The sequence below is a fragment of the Ailuropoda melanoleuca genome, chromosome 12 (genome assembly GCF_002007445.2).
Source record: "Ailuropoda melanoleuca isolate Jingjing chromosome 12, ASM200744v2, whole genome shotgun sequence".
Classification (NCBI taxonomy): Eukaryota; Metazoa; Chordata; class Mammalia; order Carnivora; family Ursidae; genus Ailuropoda; species Ailuropoda melanoleuca.
This window is the reverse complement of record NC_048229.1, coordinates 64,619,923-64,644,708: the sequence shown is the minus strand read 5'-3', so window position 1 is coordinate 64,644,708 and position 24,786 is coordinate 64,619,923. Positions and strand designations below refer to the sequence as shown.

Here is a 24,786-nt window from a genome sequence, read left to right as displayed (position 1 = left end):
GAAAGACAGGAGAGAAGAAAGTTTTTATTCTGTATCTTTTTGTACCTTTTGAACTTTGAACCATATGATGTACTATCAAATATAAATTTTTAAAATGTAAGTTAAAAAAGTCTGTGATAAGAGACACGGTCTTTTAAAATAGACCAGCCTCTTTTAGACGACAAACATTTGTATTCTCTTTCTCCTGAAATCCTACTAAAGTGACAACTGAGGAGTAAAAAGGGTATAAACCCAAAAACAAGAATAAAGAGAATGAGATGGGTGTCAAAGGCTGAATCTGGGTAAAGAGAATGAAGATGGAACAACATGATGACATATATTCAATACAGCTGTTAAATCATTTGGAAGAAATTAGCAATAAATTACATAGAAAACTAAACAAATGAGGGGCGCCTGGATAGCACAGTCGTTAAACGTCTGCCTTCAGCTCAGGGCGTGATTCCAGAGTTCTGGGATCGAGCCCCACATCAGGCTCCTTCTCTGGGAGCCTGCTTCTTCCTCTCCCACTCCCCCTGCCTGTGTTCCCTCTCTCGCTGGCTGTCTCTCTCTGTCAAATAAATAAATAAATAAATAAATAAATAAAATCTTAAAAAAAAAAAAAAAGAAAGAAAATTAAACAAATGAATAAGGAAGACTGAACTGGGCTCAGCAATGAATAATACCCAAATAGTCAACAGTAAATACAGCCCAATGAGGTAGCCAAAAATCGCGATGCGGAAACAGCAGGAGGGGAGGGACATGGGTGTGCATGTGCAGGTGTGTGGGTGTACATGTGTGTGTACATGTATGTATGAGTTAAAACCTCATCCCACATACAGAAAATGAGCAGATAATGCCCGGAGTTTCTTAAATCAAGAGAACTATGGGATGCCTGGCTGGCTCAGTCAGTAGAGCATGTGGCTCTCGATCTCAGGGTTGTGGGTTCGAGCCCCATGTTGGTGTAGAGATTACTTAAAAATAAAATCTTTAGGGGCGCCTGGGTGGCACAGCGATTAAGCGTCTGCCTTCGGCTCAGGGCGTGATCCCGGCGTTCTGGGATCGGGCCCCACATCAGGCTCCTCTGCTATGAGCCTGCTTCTTCCTCTCCCACTCCCCCTGCTTGTGTTCCCTCTCTTGCTGGCTGTCTCTATCTCTGTCAAATAAATAAATAAAATCTTTAATAAAATAAATAAAATAAAATCTTTAAAAGAAAAAAAAAGAAACACTTGTGAGCATTTTATTTATAAATGGACAGGTAAACACTAGAATAAACCACTTAAAAAGGGGTGGGAAAGGAATGGTTGTCTTTGGGAACTGGAACTGTGAAGGGGAAGAAGCAGAGCAGGAGATAAGCTTTTTGATTCATTACAAACTATGTTCAAAGTAATTAATAAAAGTTTATTTTAAAAACTAGAAAGAAGATAAAAAGCATATTAACCTATAGAGGAAGCCCAGTGAAAGAACAATGATGGGTAAGAGAAGAGGTCAGGCACAGGAGAATTTTCCTTTGATTACAAAAAGATCATCACCAATCTGTCCTCTCTTGCAGCTCTATGACACAAAGATGTGAAAGGCTAAAACCAGAAGAGAATGAAAATACCCTTCCTTAGCAGGGTACTTCAGTTGTTACATTTGAGACATTTCATTATGATGAAAGCCAACAATAATTTCAGCTCCAAGAATCCAGGAAGTTGCACAAACTGGGGAAGTCGGTTATTAAATCAAGGAAGTGTGGGGAATTCAACTGGATGGCTGGTCTGTCTTTGTAATTAGAGTAAATGACAACGTCTAGATGCCAATTCGATGTTAAGTTTCTCTACAGCTTCGAGGCTGTGCTAAGTGTGGACAAGCCCCAACAAATTTATAAAGATTCAATATGAGTGAGTGCTACCCAGGCCTGAAGAAAAAACAGGGTTAGACTAATAAACTGTCACAGTTAACAGCTAAAGATTTGTGAGAACCATACCTAGAATCTCTCTAAGTCAGGATCTAAATAATACATTTGAGGGGCACCTGGGTGGTGCCGTCAGTTAAACGTAAGGCTCAGGTCGTGATCTCAGGGTTGTGAGATCAAGCCCCACGTAGGGCTCAGCAAGGAGTCTGCTTAAGACTCTCTCTCCCTCTATCCCTACCCCACCCCGTGCTCTCTCTCTCTCTCTCTCAAATAAATAAATCTTTAAGTAATAATAATAATACATTCAAACACTAAAATAATGTCAATGTATTTTCTTAAATTGTTTTCTACTTCCCGTTTTGGAGGGGAAATGTTAAAAGGAATGCATTTATATTTGCTCGTAGTTAACTATACTTGCTGGAAGCCATTTGGATCACAAAATACTATTACAATAAACAAACACCTAATAGCAAAGACAGTAACATTTCAAATATTTCCTGAGTGTTTTCAACATACCAGGCCGTTCTAAGCAGTTTTACATGCATTTGTCCATTTAATGCTCCCAACAATCCTTTGAAGTAGGTATTATTATTATTCCTAATTTTATGAAGAGAGAAGTTGAGGAACAGATGGGTGAAAAATATGACCCAAGATATTTGGCACATGGCAGAGCAGAACTGCAAACCTGCACTCCCCTACACCAGGGGTCCCCTGGCAGCAGTGCCTGGGTAAAGAGATACTAGCTAGAATAATACTAGCTTTGCAAATCCTAACCCCAAGACAGCGAACCTTACATTTTCTAGAATATACTCTCAGCCTTACTCCATAAAATTTTACTGAACTTCAAGGTCAGAGGAAGGAGCAGCACTCTGCACGCTGCATCCCATAAGAGAAAGGCCAGAATACTCTAGACTCTAGTGAGTCTAGTGGGGCTTCATAGGGACTGCTTCATTCCTACCTGGTATCTTTATTTAGCCTGTAGCAAAGGGAGGTGAGTGCTGTTAATGAAATTCACAAATGATTCTAACTTGAGATGCTGCTGACATTAGTGGTAACAGAGGAGTCGTACAAAAGGGAAATTGAGAACTTGGATTTTCAGGAGTTCCAGTTTTTAACCAGTGATCCTCAAACACCTCCACTCTACTTGATACAGCAAGCCCCTCTATCTCTTATTCTACTACCCTCCCCAAATAAACAAAATCCGAAACAGCCCCCAAAAGCTTAGAGTTCACCTTGTCAGGGCCGCCTCTATCAAACACCTGTGGGTGATAGAGAGGCAGGGCTAAGGAAGAGAGCTGAGGAAAACGGAGCCTCAAGGACCCCGCCACCATCAAGGGTTCTGTTGTATGTGCATAAATGCGAACAAAGCTGCCCGAATACTGAAAGGCAAAAGTGAGGAAGGAAGGACAGGAAAACAGCAATTACCTCTACTTTCAGGGTAATCACTGCCCTACACATTCCGAGAAACCCACATTTCAGCTGTTCCAGGGTGAGAAATAAAGAAGCAGGATGTCATTCATTTAATTCTCTTTATGTAGCTTTCCAAGAGTAAAAAAGGACATTAACATTCCATTTTTTTAAAAGATTTTATTTATTTATTTATTTATTTGAGAGAAAGCGAGCACAGCAGGAGGAGGGCAGAGGGGGAAGGAGAAGCAGACTCCCCGCTGAGCAGGGAGCCCGATGCAGGGCTCGATCCCAGGACCCTGAGATCACGACCTGAGCCAAAGGCAGATGCTTAACTGACTGAGCCATCCAGAGACCCCAATATTTTCTTTATGGTATCAAAACATTTACTGGTAAAAAGAAAAAAGGTTCTTCTGATTTCCCATAAAATAGTGAGTGGTTCTTCCTTAGCTGAATCTTGGTAAGAAAATAAAACTCTTTACATCTCCGAAAGACCCTAAGATGGGCGGTCCCGGTAGGAGTACTACTTAAACTGCAGACTCATTTTTTCCGAAGTGTTCTACTGGCATTTCAGCTCAAGTATAGGCGAAGAGAAGCCGCACAGTCAGCAGAGCTGGCTGACGCGTCAGGCTCTCGTTTGCTCTGAGGGAGCGAAAGCCTCCCCGGGGAGTTGTCACCTGGCCTGAGGCTCCAACAAGACAGGGCTGATCTCTCACGTTCTCCAGTGTCTCAGGGCTAGGAGACTTGCTCTGTGCTTTGGGCACCAAGCAGTGACACAGACAAGACACAAACACTAATGAAATGCTCCTTTCTTCCTGCGTTGAGCCTAGCACAAGTCCTGATGAGATGATTAGACAAGGGTCTGTGACAGGCACTCCAGGCAAGGACTTGCTTCGAAAGGGTTGTCAAATCAGTAACTGTGACGTGCAGGACTTAAACTGTAGTTTCACACGGAAACCAGGCAGAGCTACTATTGAACTTCACCCAAAGAGCCCCTTCTCCCCTGATAAAGGCACAAACGCACACACACAAACACTTCGCCTATAAACCTAGTCATGGACCCTCTAGGAGTCCATACAGCCCTCAGGTTAAAATCCCTGTGCTAAGTAGGGCACCCATAAATAGAGGGGAAAGGAGAAACCTTTAAAAATTTTGCTTGCACAATCAAAAGAACTTGACTGGTTTTTTTCCCCTGGTGGTATAAATAATACACGGTCACGGTAAAAGATTCAAATACTAGAGAAAAGCAACAGAAGAAAGTCAAATAAAAATCACCTTTGGGAGGTATGGGAGCGCTCAGGAGTGAAGGGCACAGGATCTCTCTTCAAGATCATGAAGATGTTGTAAAACTGATTGTGGTGATAGAGGTACAACTCTATGAATATACTAACAGCTATTGTATTTTACAATTAAAAAGGGCACATTGTATGATATATGAATTATATCCTAGTCAAGCAGTTTAAAAAAAAAAATCACCTGAAATCGACACATATTTTAGAGCCCTCTCATTCGTATACCATTCCTTGAATCGCACACGTGTGCACGCACACACACACTCTCTCTCTCTTTTTCACACAGAGTTTTTATTATGAACAATTTCGTTTTAACAGCTTTCTTTTTTAAGGGAGGATGGAGGGGCACCTGGGTGGCTCAGTCAGTTAAGCAGCTGCCTTCAGCTCAGTTCATGATCCTACGGTCCTGGGATCAAGTCAGAGTCTGCTTCTGCCTCTCCCTCGGCCTGTCTCCCAACTCCCACTTGTGCACTCTCTCTCTCTCTCTCTCTCTTTCTCTCTCTGAAATAAATTCTTTTTTAAAAAGGGGGAGGTAGGGGGTAGTTTATTACCCCAGATGGCACCGCTCTTACACTAGATAACTGAGCAGCTCCAACAAGACAGGGCTGTTGGTCCAATGTTAACACTCAACACTTTAATAGTAATATTGTAAGTAATACTAATAAGGATAATAGAAAGAAGAAGGATTTCTATCAAATTTTACTTCAGTTAAAAAGACAGAGATAGGGTGGCGCCTGGCTGGCTTGGTCAGTGGAGAGCACAACTTTTGATCTCAGGGTCATGAGTTCAAGCCCCACATGGGTGCAGAGATTACTCAAAAAAAAAAAAATCTAAAAAAAAAAAGGGTGGGGAGAAAGGAGTAAAAAACAAAAACAGGGGCGCCTGGGTGGCACAGCGGTTAAGCGTCTGCCTTCGGCTCAGGGCGTGATCCCGGCGTTATGGGATCGAGCTCCACATCAGGCTCCTCCGCTATGAGCCTGCTTCTTCCTCTCCCACTCCCCCTGCTTGTGTTCCCTCTCTCGCTGGCTGTCTCTATCTCTGTCGAATAAATAAATTTAAAAAAAATATATTAAAAAACAAAAACAAAAACAAAAAGAACCCAAATTGGTTATATAAGAATATACAGAAGTACTCTGCAGCTATGGCATAAATCATAAGGTTTGGAAAACATCTTTAAATAAAGGCAATGGAAAGAATTCCTTTATGCATCCACCTATTAATAGAGTGTGTACTGTGTGCCAGATACTGTCACTAAGTGATACAAATATTATAGGACTGTGTCTGTCTAGAGAAAGAGACAAATTAGCCCATGATTACAAGACAGTGTGGTTGACACTGCAAGTTGGGGAATAATGAGAGCATAGGGAGAGAGGAGTCAAAAAAGCGTGTGGGGTGGGGTTAGGGCTTCCTGGAGAAGGGACAAGTGAGCCGTGCTGCAAAAGGCACGAGGTTCTGCAAGTACGAGCTATGCGTCGGCCCAAGAGCTAACTGCATCATTATTCAGTGTGGAAAAAGTTCCACAGACAGAACTATGTTAGGCACCCACCTCCTACTTACACTCTTAGGGTAGATTCCCCAAAGAGAAGTAACTGGCTCCAAGGGCATGAACTTTTCAAAGCTATATTCCAAAAATGTCCCCATTGGTTTTCCTAACAAGAGTGATCAAGTGTGCCTTGGCCAGCACTGGGTATTCTCATTTAAAAAACAAAACAAAACAAAACTGTGTTTTTTGAAATGTCACAAAAAGTTACATTTAATTATTATTTTAACCTACCTCTTTTTTCTTCTTAGAAAAGTCAAATATTTTACCAAAATTTTCTTTTATTATTCCTCTACCATGAATTGCCTATTTATTTTCATCCATTTATCTACTGGATATTTTTTATCAGTCTCTATGAGCTCTTTATGTAGTTAAGGTATTAACTACTTGCTTGTCCCTTTTGTAAAAAACAGATTTACTGAGAAAGAATTCCCATGCCATAAAATTCACCATTTTAACATACAGTCTTTACTATATTCATGTAGTTGTGCAACCAGCATCACTATTTAATTCCAGGACATTTGTATTACTCCAAAATGAAACCTCCTACCCATTAGCTGCCATTTTCTTTCTTCACACAGACTCTCCAGCTCTAAGAGACCTCGAATCTACTTTCTGTCTCTATAGAACGATGCCTGTCTTTTTTGCCCCCAATTTTTCTGTATTATATTTTGCAGCTTAATAAGGCTGTTTTTGACATAAATGAGTTTTAAACTTTTAAGAGATCAAATCCATTAATCTTTCCTTTTTGACTTCTCCAACATAGACTAAATATTGTCTCTCTGTATTGCACTCAGCCTAATTTTTTCCTTTCTACTTTCTTTTTTTTTTTTTTTTTAAGATTTTTTAATTTCTTTATTTGACAGAGATAGAGACAGCCAGCGAGAGAGGGAACATAAGCAGGGGGAGTGGGAGAGGAAGAAGCAGGCTCATAGCGGAGGAGCCTGATGTGGGGCTCGATCCCATAACGCCGGGATCACGCCCTGAGCCGAAGGCAGACGCTTAACCGCTGTGCCACCCAGGCGCCCCCCTTTCTACTTTCTGGTTCATTAATTCTCTCTTCAGGCATGTCTGTTGCAAAACCGTTCCACTGAGTTAAGTTTACTTATTCTATCTTTTTAACTTTTAGATATTCTATCTGTTATTTTCCAAATCTGCTGCATCCGTTTTGGTTGTTTACAATCCCTGAAGATATTTTCAAGTTTGTCTTGCATTTCTTTGAATGTACTAAACCTGGTTACTTCATAATTTGTGTGCGACAATTCTAGCATCTAAAATTTTCTGGGATCTGGCACGCCTAGGTGGCTCGGTCGTTTAAGCATCTGCCTTCAGCTCAGGTTATGATCCTGGGGTCCTGGGATTGAGCCCCATATCGGGTTCCCTACTCAGTGGGGAGTCTTCTTCTCCATCTCCCTCTGCCCCCTGCACCCCCCCACTGGCTCATGCTCTCTCAAATAAATAAAATCTTCAAATAAATTAATCTAATCTAATCTACTCTTCTGGGATCATTGTTTCTTTGTGTGTGGGTATTTTGTGACTAGGTACTGATTATTGTTCATAATGAAATGTAAAATAATTATTATGGGAGGAATGAATAGGGAGTTATTGCTTAACGGTTATAGAGTATCTGTTTGGAGTGATGAAAAAATTTTGGAGGGGCACCTGGGTGGCTCAGTCAGTTAAGCAACCAATGCTTGGCTTCTACTCAGGTCATGATCTTGGGGTCGGGGTGGGGGGATCAAGCCCCACACCGGGCTCTGCACTCAGCAAGGAGTCTGTTTGGGATTCTCTCTCTCCCTCTCCCTCTCCACCAGCTCATGCACGTGCATGCTCTCTCTCTCTCTCAAATAAATAAATCTTAAAAAAAAAAAAAGTTTTGGAAACAGATAGCTGACACAACACTGTGGATATATATGGTTAAAAGAGCAAATTTTATGTTACATATATTACCACAATAAAAATATTTTATTACTATAAAAAACAAAAAGAAATTATTAGGGGGATTCTTTGGGGTCTAGGATGAAGGTGCCTTCCTCCATAGGAGATACACTTTCATTTCTACAGATGCCCACACACGTTACCACTACAGAAATTTTGAACTCTAGGGCACCTGAGTGGCTCAGTTGGTTAAGCATCTGACTCTAGATTTCAGCTCAGGTCAAGATCTCAGGGTCATGAGATTGTGCCCTGGGACGAATTCCACACTGGATGTGGAACCTGCTTAAGATTCTCTCTCCTCCCTCTGCCCCTACAACCCCCAACTCCCAAACTCTCTCAAAAGAAAAGAAAAGAAAAGAAAAGAAAAGAAAAGAAAAGAAAAGAAAAGAAAAGAAAAGAAAAGAAAAGAAAAAAAAGAAAAGAAAAGAAAAGAAAAGAAAAGAAAAGAAAAGAAAAGAAAAGAAATTTTTAACTCTAATTCCCTGCTTGAAATTTCCTGGATCCCAGTAATGCAAATTTGCAGAAGAGGTGATCTATTCAGTGATTACAACCTCTCAGGCACAGGTTTGCTTTCCTTACTGCCTCCTGCTCTGCTTAGTGCCAAGACAATGCCCTCTCCTCTGATCACTTAAGGTGTATTTATTTGGGGTCTCAGCTTCAAGTTGGAGGTCTTCTAGTAGACTCCGCACTTCAAGTTTGGTTTGGGCTTGCAACTAGCAACTTCAAAGTCTAGAAACTCACAGCTTAATTTCATCAAATGCCCTCAGGGAAAATGAAGATTCTTACACTCAGTTTACCTTTCAGAATTCTGGCTTTTTAAGATGTTGGTTTGATAAGTCTCTGCCTTCTTATTAGTTCTTCAGTGCTTTTTAAATATTTTAAATATGTTACTCTACATAATGATTGTTTTCAGCTGAGCTGTCTCACCATTACCAGAAATGGAAGGCAGAAATATATTTTCTTCTAGGTTTTGCCTAGTTTGAATTTAAGATTTAATGTCTTAATTCACCTGACAAATATGGTACATGTTGAGATTTCTTTGTTATTAGTAATGGTTAGCATGCCATATTTTCCACTTATAAATTCTGTTATCCTAAAGAAGCATCTTCACTCCTGAGCCCCTCCTTTAAATTGCTGTCTCACTGAGCTTAACGTCAATTGAAGTTATTTTCACATTTTACAATTTTTGACCCACTGACCTAACTGATCCTTTCAGCAACCTAATAAGTGTTACATGTCACAGCTCCTAATACATGCTGCTGAAAGATCAAACACGCTGTGCCACTAAAGAACCGCAGTTAAGAGCAGAGCAGGGTGGCTCTCTGAGCTGTCATTTTCCTTGTATGTCCTTGTTAAGAACAGCATCTGGATAGACACATCCGGAAGAAAATTTGCTACTAATTTAACCATTTGGTTGCTGAATTGCAAGGTAAGAAATAATGAACATGTTCAATTTTATCTGACTAGTATTCTCTGACTTAATAATTTTGCAAACTGAATCGCTTTATAAACTAAATATAGAAAAGTTACTATTATGGTCTGGTTTCTAAGCAACCATTTCATTAACAAAAGCTCCACTTGGGAAAAACATCTGTTTGTCAGTAAGGTTTCTGCTGTCACCATACAATCTCATAGTGAAAAAGCCACGGTCACCCTGTGCTTCAGCAATCCCTAGCTGTGAAAAGGTCAACAGGGGGCACTACAACAGAGGGGGCCATCTGTTTCAATCTGTGCTAGTCCCTGAACCTTGTTACCACGAAACAAGCCAGGTTTTCTCAACAGCCACATAATTTAAAAACATTATCTTCTGATTATAAAAGCAATAAATGTTCATACTATGAAATGTGAAAAATATAAGAAAAAAAGGCATGAAGAAAAAATAAAAATCACTTGAGTTTTTGACATCTTCACATTAGATCTCATTTCAAAAATGGATTCCACTGCTAAAAAAAATATTTGAAAACTACTGGCTGCAATTAACTCCATTTGGTTTTACCTTTTTCATCTGCTGAGGATGTTTTTCATAATAGTTAAGGGCTGTGTATTGAAACAGAATTTGGAGATTTATAGGGGCGCCTGGGTGGCTCAGTTGTTAAGCGTCTGCCTTCAGCCCAGGGCGTGATCCCAGGGTCCTGGGATCAAGCGCCGCATCGGGCTCCCTGCTCCACTGGGAGCCTGCTTCTTCCTCTCCCACTCCCCCTGCTTGTGTTCCCTCTCTCTCTGGCTGTCTCTCTCTCTGTCGAGTAAATAAATAAAAGCTTAAAAAAAAAACTTTGGAGATTTATAGAGATAGAGATTTGTTGTTGTTTTAAAAGCAACAGAAGCTTGTTTTCACATGAAATCTTCAGAGGAGACTCAATGAAAGAGAGGAAAGCAGAGCCCTCTAGTGAGAGTGGGGTTGACTGGTGGCCTGAGCCCACCCAGCCTAACCCCTTCTTCACTGATCTAGGGTCCTATATAACATAGGCATTCACGCAGTCCTTACTGTCTGCAGTCTCCTCCCTGCCACAGTACTGCACCTTTGCTGTCCCCTCAGTCTGGGGCACTCTTCCCTCCCTTCTTTACTAGGCTCATTCGTAATCATCCACCAGATCTCAGCTTATGAGTCACTTTTTCCTTCTCCTCTCTGTCAGGTAAAATGTCCCTAACACAGGCTCTCATACCACTGTGTACCTTTTCTCCACAGTACCTGTCAAAGCCACATTTCACCTTTGTTCATGTGATGACTGGACTACCACTTGCCTCCCGCCATCTCCTCCCCCCCATCAAATGTAAATTTCATGAAGGCAGGGAATGACTTTTTCTCAGCAATGTACTGAGCACAGTACTCTCACACACAGTAGGTGCTTGATAAATCTTTATGAATGAACGAATAAACATTTTAAACTATTAAGAAAATGGCCAAAGATATTTTACAATTCTTTTTAGCCCTTATCTAAAGTCAGGTTACCAATAATGGAAAACAGAAGTTGGACATCAAGTGCAAACCTGCTTCCAAAAACAGACTTCCCCTAAGAAAGCAAACTTTAGCAATCATGCCCTGGCAGGTGGGCAGGAGGGATGACCTAATTAGGTCTTTGGTAGCTCAGTGCCTGTGATCCATTCCCTGAGGCTCAGTTCATTCCCAACCTTCCAGCTTCCTCAGGGACAGCAGAGACACCACAAGGTCAGGAAAACCGAGTACAAAGGCCTAATGTAAGAATCTAAAGATGAGTTGCCAAAACTGTATGGACACCATTTACGTGCGCTTTTCCCAAATCCACTACCCAAGATCTCGACGTGACCAAGGAAGGAGAAATTGATGCTTCAATCAGTTAAAAATGTTAAACTTATGACTCAGCAACAAAAGGAACTATGTCAGGGTTAATAAAAAATATAATTGGGCTTATTAAGTGTGTGAACAGTTTCAAGGATCATCTTAATCACATCTGGTGAGATTAGGAATTTTAATTTGTATTTGAAAAAACGGGCACACAGGCTTCATGTTGTTTAGTTTGAGAGAGCAAAGCAAGGGCAGGACACCCCTCTAGCCACTACCTCAGAACACTTCCAGTAAAACAGATGGACTCCTTCAGAGAGTCAAGTAATATCGTACTTAAACATAAGTCTAAGGAGAAACTTGCTATTTTACTTGTGAGTTCTCTCACTAGTTTATCTTCCTTAACTTGCCTGCAAATTTCAACTCTACTGAAGACAGGGTGACTCCAGGGCAAAACTTAAATAGCTGTTCTGTAGAGAAAGTACTTACACCTTCTTAATAGCTTATGAAGTTGACATCGAAACAACTGACTATCCCACGGTATCTCACAATTGCCTTCTTGGTCCTGAATCCTGCCTTTGTGACTGCTGGCTTACATGAATGGGAGGTAAATGAGCCCTGGAAACCAAGAAGTTAAGAAGTATTTACATGCTTAGCTGAAAATGTCAAGATCCACTGGTTCCAGGGCTTAATTTACTGTGTGCAAGACCAGAGGCCACGATGATTTAAAAAAGGTGAGAAAATGGAATGGAGAGAGGAGGGATGTCCAGAGAAGGTAGAACGAGGCTCTGGAGTTGATTCCGGTCTCCATCCCTCACTGGTTGGCCTTTTACTGCTAACAGCTTGGAACTTTGGTCTCTCTCTCTGAAAAATGGAGAGATGAAGATACGGACTCTCACAGTGCTGTGGTGAAGAGTAAATGAGATCGTGTAAGCTACATCTGATATGTACTGGCACTCAATAAATCACAAGTGAAAATAAGAATAAAGGAAGCATAAGTAATAACCATCAACAAGCTTGAGACTTTCAAATCCAGGAAGCCCATCACCAAGAAATTACTGGTGGGCGGCAACAAGAGCAAGCCTAGAGAGGCTCCCTAGAGCTCACAGAGAACAGCTCAGATGCCTTGCCTTGGCATTCCAACAGCTTCTGCATTCCAGTCCCATCCCACTCCTCCCCTTCATGCTCACTTTGCTCCACTAACGACTTGAACTGCTTATTTCCCTCTGTACTTGCCCCACTCCTGCACACCCTCCTGCCTCTGCTTTTCTTTCGGTCTTGACTCCCTAACCCTAGCTCCACACACCTAAATCCTGTCCATCTGCCCTTCAGAGTCCTAGCGGGTCCATGAAAACTACTGTTTCGAATTTTTCAAGTTTGTTATTGTATTTTTAAAAGTGCAGAATTCAGTGCTTTTTGGTATATTTTCAAGGTTGTGGCAGTGATCACCAATATCTAATTCCAAAACATTTTCATCACTCATATCCCTTATCAGGCACTCCGACCACACATTCCTTTCCTCCCATCCTCTGGCAACCACTGATCTACTTTCTATCTCGATGGCTTTGCCTATTCTGGACATTTCATATAAATGGAATCATACACTATGTGGCCTTTTGTGTCTGGCTTCTTTCACTTACCATGTTTTCAAAGTTCATCCATTTTATATCATGAATCAGTACTTTATTCCTTTTTATTGCCAAATAATATTTCACTGTGTAAGATACACCACATTTTAGTTATCCATTCATCAGGTGATGAATATTTAGGCTGTCTTTACTTGAATGAATAATGCTACTATGAGCATTCATATGTAAGCTTTTGTATGGACATATGTTTTCATTTCTCTTGCGTATGTATCTAAAGTGGAACTGGTGGGTCATATGGTAACTATGTTTGACTTTTTGAGAGCTGCCAGACTGCTTTCCAGAGCAGCTGCACTATTTTACAGTTTCCACCAGCAGAGTGTGAGGGTTCCGATTTCTCCACAGCCTCATCATTTATATCATTTTAAAGTAAGCTATTTTTAAATGTCATTTACTGGAATCAGGAATGCAACAAATATCATAAGCTCCATACAGAAAGCTACGTGTTTACCTGACTCACAATGTCTGCGGGTATGGTGCTGAAACAATCATGCTCATCAGCAGGAAGAAAGGCAGGTGGTGTGAGTCACACACTCACACTCCACTAATGGAAGATGAATTTTAAAGATACACATAAAGATTGCTTAAAAAATAATACTGTACACGTTGCCAAATGAGCAAAACCACACACACACACACACACACCATGTGAACATGAGATCAGCATATTATTAAGTTGTAGAAAGGGTTGATTTATAGTGAAACCATTTCCCATAGGCAGGCCTAGTTCTCCTGTACCTAAGACCACCTGGGAACTCAGCCATTGTACCTAGGAACAAGAACAATGTGTGAACTAGGACTAATTATTTTTCCCCATTGCAAGAGCATAATCTTCAGAGCTAGAGAGATTGAAGACTCAAATTCTGATGCTGACACTTAGTATCGATGTTACTTTGGGCTGGTTTCTTAACACTTTGAGTCTCAGTTCCCTCATCTGTAAAACAGGGCTAATACCAAACTTGTAAGGTTGCCGGGGCTGGCATAGAACAGGCACTTAATAATGGTAACTTCTATAACATTTACTGCCATTTCTCTTACATGGCAATAATCCAGGGCAATCTTGGGGAGTGAAAATAACTAACCTCAAAGTAGTCAGTTCATCTTTTACTTACAGGTAAAAGTACTAAAACTGCTAAATATTCTTTTTTTTTTAAGATTTTATTTATTCATCTGACAAGAGAGAGAACAGGGATCCTAATGTGGGCCTCGATCCCAGGACCCCGAGATCATGACCTAAGCCAAAGGCAGATGCTTAACTGACGGAGCCACTCAGGTGCCCCTAAATTGCTAAATATTCTGATGCAAATCTGAACGTTTCAATCTTCAACTGATAGAGGAAACCACTGGATAGATATTGGAAAAATGAGGCTAATGTAAAACTCAAGTATTCCAGGCTTTGAAATGCAGCCTGTAACTGGAGGGAGAGAGAGAAGGCTTGATATATATATAAATGTATATGTATATGTATACATAAACATATATGATATACACACATATATCAATCACCGGGGCCGCAGTAAGAGGAAACAGTGGACTGGGAATCCCTAAGCATCCTCCCAACTTTTATGACTGTAGTAAAGTCAATTATTCATCTATAAAAGGGTTATCATATCTCCTTTTATTATATTTCAGTATTGTTGACAGAATCAAAGCTTTCTAGATAATTAAGCATTATTCAATTTTAATAAATATTACTGATAATCATAATATGTTTTTAATCTTAAAAGCACAAAAATAGAGTCAATTTCTACCATTATTTGAAAAGTTCTAAAGAAGTAACCAAGTGTATTAGAAAAAAAGATTTGGAAATCATGAACAAGGGTTCAAGTTGCTTGCTATGTCCTCTTAGAAAAAAGAGTTCCGGGTTGCCTGGATAGCTTAGTCGGTTAAGCATCTGCTTCAGCTCAGATCATGATCCCAGGATCCTGGGATCAAGCCCCACATTGGGCTCCTTGCTCAGCGGGAAGCCTGCTGTTCCCCCGGCCTGTGCTCCCTCTGCCAAGTAAATAAATAAAATCTTTAAAAAAAGAAAAGAAAGACTTCTATCGAAATCTCAGAATGTTTAGCTATAAAGTGGGAATCTCTTCTGCAAAACTAACTCACAATGGCTCATGGACGAAATATAATTGTGAAAACTATAAAACTCATGGAAGAAAACATGGAAGTAAATCTTCATTAGCTTGGGTTAGGCAGTGATTCCTTAGAGATGACACCAAAAGTGCAAGCAATAAAGAGAAAAATTGGTAAGCTAGACTTTATCAAAAGTAAAAAGTTTTGTGCTTCAAATGCACCATTAGTAAGAGAAAAAACAACCCACGGATATTTTCTGCCATTCACACACTGAATAAAAAACCTGTTTCCAGAATATATAAAGAACTCTTACAACTCAACAGAAAGACAAAATATGTAAATTAAAAATGGGTAAAGAATCTAAACAGACATTCTTCCAAAGAAGATAAAGACATGAGCAACAGGCTCATGAAAAGATGCTCAACATCATCAGTCACTAACGGAAATGCAAATCAGAATCACAATGAGATATCACTGCCCACCCACTAAGACGGCTGTAATAAAAGACAGACGATAGTGAGTATTGGTGAGGATGTAGAAAAACTGGAACCCTCTTATATTACTGACGGGAAAGTAAAATGGGGCAGCCACTTTGGAAAACAATTTGGCAGTTCCTCAAAAGGTTAAACACAGAGTTACAATATGACCCAGAAATTCTAATTCTAGGTATAAACCCAGGAGAAATGAAAACATATGTCCACACAAAGACTTGTATATAAATGTTCATAACAGTGTTATTCATAATAGCTTAAAAGTAAAAACAACCCAAATATGACACCAACTTAGGAACGGAGGAAAAAAATGTGGTTAATCTATATAGTGGTACTTTCTTCAGCCATAAAAAGGAGTAAGTACCAATCCACGCTGTAACATGGACGACCCTCAAAAACATGCTAAGAGAAAGGAGCCAGACACGAGACCATATGTTGATTGTTTGACTCTTTACATGTAACATCTCAAATAGGCAAATGCTCAGAGACAAAAAGTAGTTTAGTGGTTCCCAGAGACTGAGGGTAGTAGGAATGGAAATTCATTAATACTAGATATGGAGTTTTTTTTTGAGATGATGAAAACTTCTAAAATTAAATAGTAGTGAGAGTTGCACGACTGTCTAAATATACTAAAACACTGAACATTTTAAATTGGGGGATTTAGGTATAAATTATATTTCAAATAAAAAGTTTAAAAAATAGGGATAATCTTCAACCTAGAACTACTTCAAGAATTTACCGAGACAGCATATATGAGAGACAGTTGCTAAATGCTCATTTATTAATTAGGTGGTACAAAAACCAGGTCAGGACATAAAAGTAATCCCCCATTTCAAGGACATAAATGGAGATGATAAACTTCACAAGCCTGCATTCCAAATTTCAATGCCAGATCCAATTAAATGGTCCTTCAAGGGATAGAACTGTTTTCGTCTAATGGTTTCCCGACTTACTTTATTTGAGGTAGAAATCTGAGAATGAGATAGAAGTTCAGATTCTGACAAGTTAAGACTTGTAATCCTGTTCAGTCTGAAACTCTGCAAAAACAATTTCACCTTGTATCCACCTCCCCACCCCCCCCCCCTTCTGGGCCTTTGGCCTTCCCCTCCCCTTGGCTCTTTTGCCAGAAATGAAAATTCTTCTCTGAAGAGAAAGAGGGTAGAAGCGTTAGTGAGATCTGCTTGGGCATGTCAAGACGTCTAGGTTGTCCTCACTATACACATGGGTATACTTTCACCTCCCATGCTTGGCTCAGAGCCTAGGGTTTTTGGTTTGTTTGTTTTTTTCCTTTTGCAACAACACTGGTAGTTTTATCCAAAGATCCTTCGACACTGACAGGGATCACTTGGATCCCCGAAATGCATCTGTCTCTGGTGTTGCTTTCAAAATGTCCTTTAAATAATTGAAAGTGACTGAGAAGATACATGAGCAGATCCACAGTATGATAAACAACCTGACTATAATACCTTACCAGAAGATTATCACTTATTTATCATATTCATTATTGAACATCTATTTCAAAACTGAAATGTGAAAAATACCTCAAACATCTAATATACATTATGGGACCCTCAAGGATATATTTTAACTCCTATTTTGGAAAAGAGGACTTCTACAGTTTACCTTATATATTTCCTTGTCAATGAAATTTTTTAGAACAATGAAAATGCATTAATTTGTGCAATAATAATGATAAAACAAAGAATGAAAAAAAAGAATTTACAAGAAATCTAAAAAGGAGAGATACTTAATGGCCATAGTTGAAGATTAGGTCTTCTATTTATGAACTCTGGCTTGAAACTGGAACTCAGGAACTTGGTACATAATTCTCTGCCTGAAGAACTTGCTACTGAGTACTCACCTTGGAGCAGCTGCTATGAGAACTAAATCAACCATCACTTTCTCAGTAGGACTAAAAGGAGATGCAGACCGCCTTTCATGAAACTAAAATTTAACTCCTAGGGAATTTAGTTCTCAGATTGTTGTGATGCACAGATAATACACACACCAGAAATTCTTACATCAGGTATTGATAAGTATCTGCTGAATGAATGAGTTTATTAAATTCCCCTCTGCTCTGCTGGTAGACTGCAAAGTTGGTGAGAAATTATGAAAGAAATCCAATTTATTAACAAATTAAGCAAAAGATATGTTGTAATTTTCACATGGAGACACTTAGCGTAGAAAAGGAAAACTTTAAACACAGACACAGACACACAGACACACACACCCTACAACTAAATGCTACTCAAACCACAGCCCAACACCCCTTGTACTGCAGGACATTTACAAGTAGGCTGGTCTTGTCTCTCTGGGAGTCCAAAATGGCTTGGCTACTGGCATGCTTTACGCCTGGGCAAATGACATTGGCAATGAAGGTGGGAAAATTCAGCTCTTTCCTTTCTTAATGGGAAATTCACCTAAGGCCTTGGCCTTTAAGTGCATGTTACAAACACCAAAACATCAATTAATTCAAACTTGTCCATTGTGGGGAGCTGAGAACAGAAATTACACCTCTACCTCCCATGTTCTTCCTCGCCAAATTAGCTACTAACTGATTAGCACCCCAATTAAAAGTACTAAAAACAAACATAAAACCAACAGTTGTGATTTTTATAGCAGACCCTAGAGGCTAATGAGCTCAATGGGTTAATCAGCTACGAAGCTTATTCCAAACAGCAATGTTGCCACATGAGAACGATATACCTCCTCTTCTCCAAAAACGCTGTCCTAAAAAAAAAAATTAATCAACAAGAAACAACTTCTTATCATAACAGTATTACAGTTTCTTGAGAAAAGTACCAGCTGACTTATTTTCTGAGACTTCTTAATTACAGGCATTTGAGGTTCCTGCTTCATTGATTTATCTTGCTTCCATAAGTACCATTCATTGTCATGTGACTTCCTGAGCCCCTGAGCCCCAGGTTTATCTAAATGCCAGGCCTCTTTGCCCATTCACCTGCAGGTAGTTACCTTCTCTCTTGAAACCCTCTACTCTTTCGGCTTGTGCTCTCACATACTTGTCTTTTTACTTCTTTGGGTGGTCATTTTGTCTCCTCTGAGGAATTTTCTTTTTGCTTTTTAACCTAGGCATGACAACTCACTGTTAAAGTGTTTTGTATACAGTAGGTGCACAATAAATATTTGCTGAATAAAGAATGAATTCCAAAGCTCTGGCCTTTATCACTGTATGCTAGCCCCTCTGCACTTTCTCTTAAGCTTTAACTAACCAGATCAGTACACAGCGTACCCAAATTATACCAAGAAATAAGTAGCCAGTGAAGACCTACGCATGCCTCATGCTCATAGGGGACCTTGCCTTTTGCAGATAAACAGAACACGTCAGTGAAGGACTGTATTACTGGCTTCAATTCTTCACCTCTTCCTGAATTCATGCCCTTTGCTCTATGACCTGGCAGTTTGTCCCACGAAAGGGACTGTATTTCTCTACCTCTTGACTTTTGGGCTGCGCCACATTCACTCATTTTAGCCAACAGTGTGAGGCAGAAGTGATAGGATGCTCATTCCTAGCTTAGGCCTCGAGAGTCCTCTTGAGTTTATTCTTATTCTCTTACACTTCTGCCATCACCACAACACGCCCTGGTTGGCCACTGGGCTAGGGATGACCAGGAACAGGCGCAGCAGAGCTGCCGCAGCCGGCCCACAGACCTGCAGGGAGAAGCAGAAGTGTCCGCCCAAACCCAGCCTACATCAGGACCTCCATTGGTCTACAGAGGCCTGAGTGACAATAAATGATTGCTGTTTAAATACTCAGAGTTGGGGTGGTTTGTTACATAGCAATAAATACCTGGTAGAGTCTGCCTACTCAAACTTTAGATCTGAGAAGTTACATGTATCACCACATTATCTAGCAGTCTAACAACAGAAGCAGTAGTAATATAATGATGATGATGATAACACTCAATTCATAAGAGCTAACCCTATTTGAACACTTACTGCGTGCTAAGCATTTCTTTTTTAAGATTTTATTTTATTTTTTTTAAAGATTTATTTTATGTATTAGACAGAGAGAGACAGCCAGCGAGAGAGGAAACACAAGCAGGGGGAGTGGGAGAGGAAGAAGCAGGCTCCTAGTGGAGGAGCCTGATGTGGGGCTCGATCCCTGAACGCCGGGATCATGCCCTGAGCCGAAGGCAGACGCTTAACCGCTGTGCCACCCAGGCGCCCCTAAGATTTTAAATTTTTTAGAGAGAGAGAGAATGTGTGTGTGTGCGAGTGGGGGGAAGGGCAGAGGAGAGGGAGAATCTCAGGCAGACTCCACGCTGAGCGTGGAGCCTGATATCACACTCCATCTCATGACCCTGAGATCACGACCTGAGCCGAAATCAAGAATCGTACACTTGACCGACTGACCCCCAGGTGCCCCTGTGCTAGGCACTTTCAAGGTATTAACACATTTAATCCTAATATTAACCTCCCTTTATAGACTTTTTAAGATAGAACAGTTTTAGATTTACAGAATTATTGAAAAGTAGCATAAAGAGTTCTCATATGTTCCACATCCAGTTGCCCCTATTAACTTTTGCATTAGCATGGTACATTCGTCACAATTAATGAACTAACAGTGACATTTTATTATCAGCTAAAGTCCATAATTTACTCAGATTCTCTTCGTTTTTCCCAAATGCCCTTTTTCTGTTCCAGGATCCTATCTACCACATTACATTTAATCATTGTATCTTCTTAAGCTCTGAGAGTTTTATCCCTCCCCCACCTATTAAATTTTAATTTTTTTGGTAACAGCTTATTGAGACATAATTCACATATCATAATATTTGCCAATTTAAAGCATACAATTCAATGGTTCCTACAATACTGACAGAGTTGTGCAATGATCACCACAATCAATTTTAAATGTTTCCATCACCCCAAAAAGCAATACTGACCCTTCAGCTCTTACTTCCCAATTCTCTCCCCTTTCCCACCAGCCCTAGGCAACTACTTATCCAGTTTCTGTCTCTATAAATTTCCCTATTCGGCACTTTCATATAAAGGAACCGTACAATATGTGGTCTTTTGTGACTGGCTTCTTCCATTTATGATGTTTTCAAGGTTCATCCCTGACATGTTTCAGTGTTTTCTTTTTGTAATGACCGAATAACATTCCATTGTATGGATAAAGGACAGTTTGTTTATCCATTCATCAACCGATGGGTATTTGTGTTGTTTCCAGCTTTCGGCTATTGCTGCTATGAATATTCAGGTACAAGTTTTTGCAGGGACATATGTTTTCAATCCACCTGAGGATATACACCTAGAAGTGCAATTGCTGCGTCAAGTGGTAACTCTATGCTTATCTTTCTGACAAACTGCCAGGCTGTTTTCCAAATTAGCTGAGCCATTTTACATTTCTATTTAGCCCCCTTTCTACAGATATGAAATTGAAGCCCAGAGAGATTAAGTAATTTGCCAAAGTCCATACAGCTGAGCAACAGAGGAACAGAGGTACACCCAGGTGGTCTGTCCCCGAGTCCTAGCTCTTTTTTTTTTTTAAGATTATATTTATTTATTTGTCAGAGAGGGAGAGCAGCAGGCAGAAGGAGAAGCAGACTCCCTGCTGAGCAAGGAGCCCGTTGCAGGACTCAACCCCAGGGTGCTAGCCAGCCACCCAGGCACCCCCAGAGTCCTAGCACTTGACAATTACACTCCACCAGTGGAGCCAAGAGAAGCTGTGAGATAACTCACCTTCTCACCATGTCTGATTCTCACCCTTTTAGGAAGGGTTCCTTTACGCTGCATCCCTGTTCCTGACATCTCTCTGTAGATTTGGAATCCACAACCTTAAAAAAAAAGGTGGTCGGGGGATGGTGCCTGGGTGGTTCAGTGGGTTAAGCATCTGCCTTTGGCTCAGATCATGATCTCAGGGTCCTGGAACTGAGCCCGCATCAGGCTCCCTGCNGCCCACATCAGGCTCCCTGCTCAGCAGGGAATCTGCTTCTCCTTCTCCCTCTGCCCCTCCCCCTCACTCATGCTCTCTCTCTCTCTCTCTCTCTCTCTCTCTCTCTCTCAAAATAAATAAATGAAATCTTAAAAAAAATGGAATCCACAAATCAATGGAGATGGGGAGAGCAACAAAGAATCACAAAAGAGAAATAAAATGATTGCAAAAAACATTTGGATGAAAAAATATTAGATAGTATGAGATTCTTTTAGTTTAAAGGGAAAGCAAGGGTGCATTCTACCAGTAGTCAAGTACATGAAAGGTTAAGGTAATAAGAGTTAATGTGGGAGCCATTTTTTACCTCCTTGAATGAGAAGAAATGGGCTTTAATCTACAGAATAATAAAGACCTCATCATCATTATCAGACACTGAAATTCTATTAGAACCCTTAGGGAATCATCCAGGAATATTATTATTATGACTTAAATTGAGTACTAGCTAGGAGGCAGGAAGATGGACAAAATGATCAACGGTCTTGTGCTTCCACGACTTTAGAGATTTTGTGCAAACATACAGGCTACAATCTTTGGTCCACAGACTCAAAGTCTTTTAACCAGGACTAACTTACCTTGAATAGCAGACAGATATACAAAAGTGTCTTCATGCTCCAAATTCTCCAAGAATATCTGGAACCACAAAATAGAGCAGTGATATGATTTGCAAAGAGCAAACAAGATATGAGAGCCCCTTAGAGCAGTCTCAAAAGAATAAATGCCTTTCTTCTTGTTTGTCTTAGCTAAACACTGGTCTGACTTTAGAATCTTATAGGGAAAACAGTGTATATGTTTGAAGTCCCATTTTTATAATAGCTAAAGAAGGGTGGCAAGTTAAGGGGAGATATTTCTTGAAGCGGCTAAGTATATAACAGAAGTAGGCATGGAAACCAAAATCTGGAAGAAAAATCCTCAACATTTTCTCCAGTACTGCCCATGGGAGACAACATTCTCACCTGTGTCACAAGAGACTACCAGTCATGACACACGAGATGCCACATTTGGGGTTAGGTCCAATTGATGGGATATTTGCTATAATTTGATCCTTTTCTCTTGCTCTCAGAAAGTATATGGGAATGCAAGTGACAGAGATGCTACTGGAATAATCTTGAATCTGTTCTAATTTATTATTTTTTTAAAGAGTTTTATTTATTTATTTATTTGACAGAGAGAGAGAGAGACAGGCAGTGAGAGAGGAAACATAAGCAGGGGGAATGGGAGAGGAAGAAGCAGGCTCCCAGCAGAAGAACCTGATGTGGGGCTTGATCCCAGAACACCGGGATCACACCCTGAGCCAAAAGCAAACGCTTAACAACTGAGCCACCCAGGTGCCCCTCTAATTTATTTTTTTAAACCTTTTGCAAATCTTGGCACTTCAATTGACATTAGTAACAAATTATTTTCAACAGATTATCTCACAATTTAGGAATGCACCAGGGTGTGCCAGGGTGTGCAATGCAGAGGGTACTGCTTATCTAGAAGATAGGACAGTGACATGTTAAGTTTAGGTCTTAAAATGAGGGCCAGAGAAAGATGGGGGCCATGTGCTCATGTGCTTCCTGCTTGGCATCTGGGGGGAGGAAGGGTGTCTGTTCCATATATAGTGATGCATCCTTTGCTGGCACAGTGATTCTTGTGGTCTCCACAACTGCAGCACCTTAGGAAGAGCTACATTGGTTCAACTGGACAGAGGGCCAGGCTGGAAGGGGTGGGGATCATGTAAGTAAAGGAAGCTTAATCTGGGGTAGTGGCCATGGGAATAAAGAGGAAGAGATAGAGATATATTTGAGAGCCTTCTTGGAAAAATAATTGACAGGACCTGACCAATCATGCACAGAAGATGAAGGTTGAATAAGTGAAAGAAAATTCCAAAGATGTTCACAGCATTCACCATCTAAATAGCTGTAAGAAGAGATATTTTTGATGATTACTCCAAGGAGATATACACTTTGAGGTTTTCAGCAATATTTCAATGGCAGCAAATCCTTGGCATATTTCTAGAACTTGGTTTTCTCATCTATAAAATGGGTATAACACCAATATTGCAGCTGTTATGAGGACTGGAGATAATATCTGAAAGATACAGGATCTGGCTCAATAAACAGCAGTTGTTATTATTATTATTATTATTAATATTATTAACTTATTTGAGGAGGGGGAGGGAAAGAAGGAAAGGGATGGAGAAACTCAAGCAGACTCTGCACTGAGCACAGAGCTGGACAGGGGGCTCCATCTCACGACCCTGAGATCATGACCTGAGCCAAAACCAAGAGTCAGACGCTTAACTAACTGTGCCACCCAGGCGCCCCAATAGCAGTTACTATTATCACACTATTGGTTCTAATACTTTAGTGACTAAAGATGAATGTTTTCAATCAGAATTATAACTCTTAATCTAGTGGCTAAAGTATTATGAAAGAGATGATAATAATAATAATAATAACAGTGAACCTTTATTAGATGCTCGTTATGTGCCTATCACTATAACTAGTGCTTTACATAGACTGTTTTTTTTTTCAAGGTGTCAGCAGGGCTGCATTCATTCCCTCTAAAGTCTCTTTTTTTTTTTTTTAAAGATTTTATTTATTTATTTGACAGAGAGATAGCCAGTGAGAGAGGGAACACGGCAGCGGAGTGGGAGAGAAAGAAGCAGGCTCATAGCGGAAGAGCCTGATGTGGGACTCGATCCCAGAACGCCGGGATCACGCCCTGAGCCGAAGGCAGACGCTTAACGACTGCGCTACCCAGGCGCCCCTAAAGTCTCTTATTTTTAAATTTATTTTAAGTAAGCTCTATGCCCAATATGGGGCTCGAACTCACAAACCTAAGATCAAGAGTTGCCTGCTCTACCAACTGAGCCAGCCAGATGCCCCTACATGGACTATTTTTTTTAAGATTTTTTTTAAAAAAAGATTTTATTTATTTATTTGACAGAGGAGACAGAGTACAAGCAGGGGGAGCAGCAGTGGGAGGGGGAGAAGCAGGCTCCCCACTGAGCAGGGAATCTAACGTGGGGCTCAATCCTAGGACCCTGGGATCATGACCTGAGCTGAAGGCAGATGCTTAACCGACTAAGCCACTCAAGCACCCTGGACTATTTTATTTTAAATCTTCTTTCTTGGGGTGCCTGGGTGGCTCAGTAATTAAGTGTCTGCCTTCGGCTCAGGTCACAATCCCAGAGTCCTGGGATCAAGCCCCGCATCAGGCTCCCTGCTCAGCAGGAAACCTGCTTCTCCCTCTCCCATTTCCCCTGCTTGGGTTCCCTCTCTCTCTTTCTCTCTGTCAAATAAATAAATAAAATCTTTAAAAAAAAA

At 40.5% G+C, this 24,786-nt stretch overlaps 1 protein-coding gene across 7 annotated transcripts in view; it reads right to left on the bottom strand.

The window, feature by feature from the left end:
• Positions 1-24,786, bottom strand: part of LOC100478996 (hyaluronan synthase 3) — a 213,033-nt gene that overhangs the window by 104,886 nt on the left and 83,361 nt on the right. Inside the window, exon 14 of one of the 7 annotated variants that reach the window (XM_034638551.1) lies at positions 22,048-22,105. The exons of the other annotated variants lie outside the window; for them this stretch is intronic. Coding sequence (XP_034494442.1) covers positions 22,048-22,105 — 58 coding nt within the window. The remainder of the gene's footprint in view (positions 1-22,047; positions 22,106-24,786) is intronic. 7 annotated transcript variants of the gene reach the window in all.